General features: G+C 48.9%; 1 protein-coding gene across 1 annotated transcript; it reads left to right on the plus strand.

Moving 5' to 3' along the window:
• Positions 1 to 2: 2 nt before the first annotated feature.
• CUNH7orf26 (chromosome unknown C7orf26 homolog) lies at positions 3 to 7996 on the plus strand (the record flags this gene model as incomplete). Its single annotated transcript, XM_008639101.2, has 6 exons — positions 3 to 161; positions 1037 to 1258; positions 2595 to 2760; positions 4468 to 4995; positions 6684 to 6723; positions 7265 to 7996. Coding segments are annotated over 6 exons (1323 nt in total), but the record flags the coding sequence as incomplete, so codon positions are not given.
• Positions 7997 to 8995: the final 999 nt, after the last annotated feature.

Here is an 8995-nt window from a genome sequence, read left to right on the forward strand (position 1 = left end):
GGGACGCGCTAAGCGCCGCCAAGGAGGTGCTGTACCACCTGGACATCTACTTCAGCAGCCAGCTGCAGAACGCGCCGCTGCCGCTCGTGGACAAGGGCCCCACCGATCTGCTCGAGGAGTTCCTCTTCCAGGTCCCCAAGGAGCGCGGCGCGCCGCCCAAGGTGCGACAGGGATACCCCGGCAGAGATGGACAGGGGGCCTGGGAGGCGGACACAGCCCCGGGGAGTGGGGATGGAGGGCAGGCCCCAAGAGCTCAGGACAGGATCCCTGCTGGAGCCTGAGGCCTCAGAACAGAACAGGTTCCCTCCGGCACGAGCTGCTGCTGCTGGAGATTGAGAGCTTAGGTGGGCAGGATGGGGTTCCTGAGGGTCTGCTGCTGGAGACTGAGGCCCCAAGAGGACAGCACGGGGTTTCTGGGGTGCTGGTGACTGAGGTTTTTTGGCAGGGAGGGGGCTGGCTGGCAAGTCCCTGATGGATTGGCCAGGATTCAGGGCCCCGAGGAGGTGTGGTGGACCTCGTGGCCCTGGGGACTGCCCACAGCCCCCTAGTGCTGCAGCCGAGCCCTACCAGGGTTTTTGGGTGAGCATGGGATAGAGCTGGGATGGGGGTCTCAGAGACCAGCAGTCAGAAACCACAGCTGGTGGTGACTATTGGGGTACATGGCCCTGCAGCCCTGTGTGCTGCTGAGTCCAGTTCTGCCCCCCCAGCTGCCCAGCAGTGTCCTCGGTGCTGTTCTTTGCAGAGGAAGGAAGTGTTTTACTCCCAGCAGCGTCAGTCTCATCTCTCAGTTGGTGGGCAGCACTTGCAGGTGCAGCTTTGGATATTCAGGTGTTCAAATGAAACCTAGAGCTTTTCAGTGTCACCAGATAAATGCAGTGGTGGTTCAAGAAGCTTGAATGCGTGTGCTGTGCATAACAATGGAGTCCCTCACCCCGAAGGGAAGCTCTCAGCCTTTACTGCTCCTGTCTTTTCACTTGGTTCTTGGTTCTTCAAGGGGCTCAGTGTATTCTACAGCTTTGCTTTTGCTTTCTTTCAGAAACTGAACCCACTTCAGGAACTTCAGCTCCTTGAGATCATGTGCAATTATTTCCAGGAGCAGACCAAGGATTCAGTCCGGCAGGTCATTTTTTCATCTCTCTTCAGCCCCCAAGGGAACAAAGCAGACGACAGCAGGATGGCTTTGCTGGGGAAGCTGGTTTCCATGGCAGTGGCTGTCTGCAGGGTTCCTGTGCTGGAGTGTGCTGCCTTCTGGCTGCAGGTACAGCTCCTGTGCAGGCAGGGATGGCTTGGGGAGGGAGTCAGGGCGTGCTCCAGGGTGGACACAGTGAGTTGGGCCACAGCTGGGCACAGGCAGCTGCTCCTCCCTGGCAGTTTCAGCTGATAGAGCAGCTGCCCCCATGTCTGTGCTTGTGTCCATTCCTGTGCTCTGGCATCGTGGAGAGCTTTGCCAATCCATTCATGTGCTGCAATGGAAGAAAAAAATGTTTGGGTGCTTTTTTTCGTGTCAGTGAAAGTTTTAATAATCCCCCCCCAAACTCTGCATATTGAAAGGGCTCAGTTTAGGGTTTGACCAACACAGGGAACAAACCTTGGCAGTTCATGGTCACGTTGCCTGAAGAAGCTGGCTCTAGAGTTTGGGAAATAAACCCTTCCTGATGTGCAGGTTTGTGTGTAGAAGAGGCAAGCCCCTCTCTTGAAATTTGGGCACAAAATACCTGTGTCTATCTTCAACGAATGCAGTCAGTTGGGGATCTTGTCTGTCTTCTCCTTTCCTATTGAGATTCCCCACTGTGGGCTTTGGGAAGTGCACCTTTGTTCCTGCTGCCCTTGTGGGATGTGCTGAAGTCACCTGGTTGGCAGAAGGGCAAGAGCAGGAAGGCCGTGCTGGGAGGGAAGGGTGGGAGGAGGCAGACCAGCACTGTTTCCCTGGGGTCCCTTTTCTCCCACGTGGTGAGCCTTTGGGAGGGCAGGATGGGATATAACCTGGATAGCAGGAGAAGGTGTATTTTTTTTTCACATGGCAGCTTTTAAGTGATGTGAGGATTCTGCAGAATATTTTCCACACTAAAAACAGCAGGCATGGCAACCAAACTAGTTGCTCTGGGACTGAACCAGCTGAACTACAGGCCTATGTCAGAATCATGTAATCACAGAATGGTTTGTGATGGAAGGGACTTTAAAGCTCATCCCATTCCACCCCCTGCCATGGGCAGGGACACCTTCCACTATCCCAGGTTGCTCCAACCCCTGTCCAGTCTGGCCCTGAACACATTCAGGCCACTTTCGGCTTCTCTGGGCAACTTGTGCCAGGGCCTCACCACCCTCACAAGGAACAAATGTTGCTGAAGTAGTAATAAAAAATCTCAAAGTCAAAATATTGATCTAAAAGGTTTCAATTTTAAACCACAGATACCATAAACTCAAAATATCACCATCTATTTTAATATTGCAATACAGTGATTGTATTTCTGTGTGAGTGTGTGATGTGCTGCGAGAGAGCAGCCACAGTGCCATGTGGGGAAGGTGGGGACACAGCTGCTGAAGCAGCCTGTGACAGGGTCTAATCTGGTGTCCCCTGTGTGCTGTCCCTGCAGCGGACCCCAGCTGTGTTCTGTGTGAGGCTGGCCCGAGCCCTGGTTGATGACTACTGCAACCTGGTGCCAGGCTCCATCCAGACCCTGAAGCAGATCTTCACTGCCAGCCCTCGCTTCTGCTGCCAGTTCATTACATCAGTCACAGCTCTCTACGACCTCTCTTCAGGTAAGTGTTCCCCAGCTGTGTCTCTTCAAGTAAGAGGTGCAGTATAATGTCACACTAATTAACTGTTGCAAGAGATTTAACTGCTGGAATCCTAAAGAGGTGTTACCACGTAATTATTGCCAGAAGCAGCTCAGGGGTGTGGCTGTTGCCTCATCTGGCACTGGGGTGGGAATAAAAATAACCACTCTGTGGCTGACTTAGAATTCCAGCATGGTTTGGGTTGGAATGGACCTTAAAGCTCATCTTGTTCCCCCCCCTGCCATGGGCAGGGACACCTTGCACTAGACCAGGCTGCTCCAAGCCCTGTCCAACCTGGCCTTGGACACTGCCAGGGATTTGGAGTCCACAGCCTCTCTGGGTAACAACAGAGAGTCTTTGCTGGAGAAGCAGCCAGGAACATGTGACCCAAAGGGCGTTGTCCTCCACAGAGGGCAAAGGACATGGGGACCTTATTGAGTGAGCAGCTCTGGGAGTGAAAGTTGATGTGTCTGGGCTCAGTCAGCCCTGAGAGAGACTCAGGGCTGCCTGTCAGTCCGATCCCTTCCAAAAAGGGGAGAAACACAAGTTCTGAATGTTTGCAAGCTGGAGGACGATTTCTATGGAGCAGTGGTGAGAAACACAATCAACAACATATCTCCAGTGCACTCTTTTAACTGTATGTGTGACCTGCCAGTGGTACAACCTGTCTCAGGTTGTTGCTCAGACACTTGTAGGTGTCTAAAATAAGATTGATTTAGCTTTACTCAGTGACAGAGAGCTCATGGTAGACCAGAGAACAACCATACACTAAATACCAACACCACCTATAATCCTGAAAAGCAAATGCTGTTATTGATAAAGGAAATGCTTTGCACACTCTTCTCCAGATAAACAGCTTGGCATTACTGAGAGTGAGAGAGAGGTTCAGGCCTCAGCCTTTATGTTGTTTTTATAAAGTATTTGGTAGAGCTCAGAGCATGTTTTATATCCCATCATCATGTCAGAAGACATGTCAGAAAGGAAATAATTTGAGTCATAGGAAGTAATTTTTTAATTCCTTAGTTTATTTGAGAAGTTTTTGGTGACACAAGAAAAGGGAGCTTGCTCTTCCAGTCCAGCATTCCCCCTGTGACAGGATGATGTGTCAGGGTTTCTGTTGTCTGTAGTCAAGTTCATGACCGTCTTTCACTTCTCATCTGAAGCTTTACATAATTTTATAATCCTTTACATGTCATGTGATTGTGTTGTTGCACTGAGTTTTTCCACAAGATGTGTTTGTTTAGGTAAGTAAGTATTGAAAGAAATGAGTTAAATTATTGATACTTCCTTCTCTTCACCCAACAAGTTTTTCCTATTTCCCTTGCCCATTCTACTTCCTGTGGCAAGGGATAAATGGAGAATGCAACTAGGGAAAAAATGAGCAGATGATGGGTGGCAGAGAAGAAAATGGCAAAAGAAGCTTTGCTGGGAAAGGGGATAAATATCAGCGTTTGGTGGTGTCTTCAGAATAGGTGGGGAAGAGGAAGTTGACATGAACATGGTTGTGTCTTCCCTGGAACAAACTACCTTTGGTGTCTTGAGAAAAACAGCAGAATTGGGGAAATCTGAAATCGTAACTGTGGCAGTGTAGGATGTGTGTGTGTGTGTGAGACTAATTAGAGCCTAAATTAAAGTCCTGTGCTTCAGTGCAAGGCTCAGCTTGCCCAACAATAACTTTCCTATCTCCAGATGACCTCATCCCTCCCTCGGATCTGCTCGAGCTGATCGTCTCCTGGATCTTCGAAGACCCTCGCTTGATCCTCATCACCTTTCTGAACACTCCCATTGCAGCCAACCTGCCAATAGGGTTTTTGGAGCTCACCCCGCTGACCGGACTGATCCGCTGGTGCGTGAAGGCTCCCTTGGCCTACAAAAGGAAGAAGAAAGCCTCTCTCTCCAATGGACACGCTCCCAACAAAATTGCCAAGGACTCGACTTCAGGAGAAGACAGGGATTGCCACCAGCTCTATTCCAAGCTGCATCTGAGTGTCCTGCAGGTTCTTATGATGCTCCAGGGGCATTTAACAGAGAAAAACCTTTATGGGCGCCTGGGACTGGTGCCCTTTGACCACGTGGTTCCTCTGGTGGAGGATATTAACAGACTGTCTGATGAACTCAATCCTCTCAATGCATCCAAAGAGATTGAACTGGCTCTGGACAGGCTGGCTCAGGCTTTGCAGGTGGCCATGGCATCAGGAGCGCTCCTGTGCACCAGAGGTGAGTTGTCTGTGGGACTGGCAGAGACCTGGCATGGGATTCTTCTCCTCAGGGGTGTAGAAGTTGTAAGAGGCAGTTTTGGGGTGAGGGGAGTAAAGATCAAGGTGTTCACAGTGCAATTAGTAGTTTGCCCCTCTTAGAAAGTGATAGTGCATGAAATAGCTCAGTAAAAATAGCTGGATGGAGAGTAAGAAAGGAGAGATCACTGCTGTGGGCAAGTCAGGCATTGCTTTGCAGAGCTGGAGACTGATCCACAGCCCTGCACTGCCCACCAGGGGGTTGTATCTGGGTGTCTGGCATGGGGACAGTTTGTTCCCCTCAGAATTGCCTGTAGCTATTTAGAAAGCGCTGTTTGGTTTTGCTCCAGTTTAAGTTCTCTGAGTTTGCCTGCTGGAGGAGAGTCCATGAAGCACATAAAGCCCTGGGTGGGTGTGCTAGACAAAGAATTTGAAAAGCAAATAAAACCTCTTCATCTGAAAATTCTGGGACTTCAGCTTGCCTGTAATGAGACTCCATTACAGTGTGTCCAAATTCAGTAAAAAGGCTGCTAACATCGCTTTTGTCTGGCTTTCCTGCCTCCAAAGCCAGTTCTTTCCAAAAGACATGCAGAGATATAAAAGGGAAGTGGCCCAACACAGGGCAGGGTCAGCCACACAGACTCTTTTCTTGTTATATTCTCTTGAAAGCAGGCAATTTTAGGTTAGACCAGAAGTCTTGAAGCTCTCCAACAGCTGGCAGACCCCAACTGCAGAGAGTGGCCTCTGCCTAAGCAGGGATCTGATGCTTCTGTCCTGGCTGAGCCAGTGCTGCTGGTCAAATTTCAATGTTCTTCTTCCTAATCTTCTATAAAGTAGCTCTGTTCTTCTTCCTAATCTTCTATAAAGTAGCTCTTGTAAGAACAAGCAGAAATTGGAGGTTTTTCATCGGAGGGCTGATTTCAGCTGCATTTGTTCTTAGCTGGTACATTCTGAGCACTTGCTCTTATTGTGGAAGGGAATTCAGTGTAAGGCACTGCTGAAATACCCGATATTTTTTGGGGGGGGGGGATTGTGTTTATCTGCAAAGGCAGGAGTTTGTTCTCAAGCTATTCCTGCAAACACTTTATCGACGGGATATGTTGTTAAATTCCTTATTCTGCTTTAGCAGAAGTTTGGAGATGGTAAAAAAGGTGCAATTTCTAGTTGATAGATTCCAGAAAAAAACCCCAACCCATTCTTTACAGTAGCAGTGGTTAAGAACCCCCAAACCAATGAAAACAGGCACTGGGTAACCTTTGCCTTACTTTGACCTGATGCCTTTCCCGTCATAAAATGCCACGTTCAGTGGGCAGAGTCACACCTTGTACTTCCTGTGTCTCAGGTACTTCTTGTTGGCGTATAGGTATTGCAAAATCCATCCTAAGTCTTGTCTGTCTTAATTGTCAAACATACAATAAAGGGTCTGGTGGAGGAAAGTTAGTAAAATGGAGAAACATTTTCTCTCCTCTGGAGGTTTTGGGCCTGAGAGAGGGATTCTGGATCTGTTGCTGACTAATGATGGTGACAGATTACTGATTATTCAGTAATCAGTAATTATTCAGTAAAATTACTGATATTTCAGTAATCTGAGCTTCCTAGAAAGGACAGCAGAGACGAAAACCAATCTAATTTCTGCTTTATCCTTATTGATAATCTTCTGTCCTCTTTCAGATGACTTGAGGACTGTGTGCTCCAGGCTACCACATAACAAGTAAGAGACCTTTTGCAGCTGTGTTGGCTTTAATGTGTGTTCCAAGAGACTCAAGGGCTGCTGAGACAAAATCTCCTATAAAAATCTGTCTTTGTGGAATTTGGCTTTTATTCACATGCACTTTAGCACAAGGATGAAGGTGACACAGTGCTGGCTACTTCTTCCCTGGATTCCTGACAGAAAGGGGCTTCAGTGCTCCCACCTGTAGGTGATCTTGCTCAGCCTGTGTTAGAACAAATGCACAGGAAAGGGAAATGAAATTCCAGCAAGGAACCTGCCCCTAAATTGTCCCATCCCTAATTCCCCACTGGTTTTACCTGACTCTAACCTCAGTTGCTTCTTGGCTTTTTGCAAAGAGTAGAGCTTAAAAAAAAAAGGGGGGGAAAAGGGAAAAAAGTCTTCTGGAAGCCTATAAAGAACCTAATTATGTCAGTGTTCTCTTGGCTCTCAGCAGTGCTGTGTGTTGGATGTGAATTGTCCTTAGAGCTACGACAAAAGCTCCTCTAATAATCCTCCCTCCCGTCTGAATTTCTTTCCACAGCCTGCTCCAGCTGGTGATTTCAGGTCCAGTACAGCAACCAACCCACGGGGCTCTGCCACCAGGATTTTACCCCCACATCCACACCCCTCCCCTGGGGTACCCGGCCCACGCCGCGCACCCGGCGCTGCCAGCCCCCCCCGCGCTCCCAGCTCACCCCGTGCAGACCTTCATCCCAGGAATGACATTCCCATACCGGCCTATCCGCTAGCCCGCAGAGTGTCCCAGTTTCCCCGAGTCTGAGGAAGCCTCACAGACAAAAACCAAACGCCTGAGAACCACATTTTCCTCTTTGGAGCAAAGCTGAGCTCTGCCCACGCCAGGGATGGGCCCCTGGGCAGCGCATGGGCGGCTGCAGTGGGTTTGGATGTGGGATGCAGACACCGAGGCAGATCCTAGGGACTAAAGGAGGGGATGGGAATAGGCAACAGCAACTCCAAACCTCTGCAGCGTGTGGAAATGTTTTTGCTCCAAGGGTATGATGTTCCTCAGTCGTGTGTTTTGGGGCAGTTCCCAGCACAGAGCCCGGCTGCTCAGGCTCTGGGAGGGCCAGAAGGGAAGGCTTTGTGTGATTTTTTTCCAAGCTATTCCACTCCAGCCTGCTTGTTTCTTTGTAAATGTTTGTATCTATAGCTACAGAGTATGTGTACACTGTATATTTTTGGAAGACAAACGTTTGTTTTGGAAGCACACGGTAGAGTAAAGCAGCACTTCCTATTAAAGGAAACAATTTAAGAAGCATAAAAAAAATCTGCCACTTTCTTTTTCAAACAATGAGAAGAATTAGAACAATTTCAAACAATTGGATTCTTCTCTTTCCAGTGATTAGAAGGTCCAACTTGTCAGGCCTGTGCTGGGGTGGGGACAAAACCCCTCTGTGGCTGCAGTGACCCATTGACCTCCCTGCTGGGGAAAGACCCTTTACACACCTCAGTCAGTGCTTCTTGAAAATTTGGGGGTGATATCAGGGGTGTTTTGTTAGTGCTGGCTGGAAAACTGGCCAAAGGCTGGCAGTGTTGTGCTAGCCAGCTCTGAGCTCAGCAGGGGAATGCATGGAATCATCCTGGGAAGGACAGCAGAGCTTGCTGCTCTTAGCACGACAGCCAAAGGTGGTGTCCAGCCCCTTTATGGTGTCTTGCTGTGCTTCTCTGAACCCCCTCTGCAGGATGAAAAAGCAGGAAAAAAGGAGTTCTTCCTACACATCAGAGATGGTGGCAAAGACCTTTGCTGCTGCTGTCCTTGTGTGAGGAGATGCAGTACCTGCAGTTCCACAGGGGCTGCAAAACAAAGGGTGAATTAGCTGGAAGGTGGGAAAATCTGATTTGAATGGAACAGCTAGAAAGGAAACTGGAAATGGGAGGTTAATGACAATCATGGAGCAGTTTGGGTTGGAAGGGAGCTCTGGAGATCACCTAGTCCAACCTCTAGTTCATCTAGCTGAATCCATAATAAAAATAATGTCTTTAACTTTTGGTCAGGCAGTTGGGCTAGGCATTGGTTGTAGATACTTTCCAACTGAAATATCCTGTCTCATCTCACTTTGTAGAGCTCCAACAACAAGGAAAAACCCTTAAGAACTTCTAATTTCAGGATTAGAACCATTAATGTCATCAAGTGCTTGTACTGTGACAGTTCTTCCTCCTTTTCCTTTGAAGGACTGAGGGAAACTTCCGGCCAGGTGACCCGGGGGTGTGACCAGCCCCATATTTCCCAAGCGCCTGCGCTCACGGCCGC

The sequence above is a fragment of the Corvus brachyrhynchos genome, unplaced genomic scaffold (genome assembly GCF_000691975.1).
Source record: "Corvus brachyrhynchos isolate BGI_N302 unplaced genomic scaffold, ASM69197v1 scaffold58, whole genome shotgun sequence".
Lineage (NCBI taxonomy): Eukaryota > Metazoa > Chordata > Aves > Passeriformes > Corvidae > Corvus > Corvus brachyrhynchos.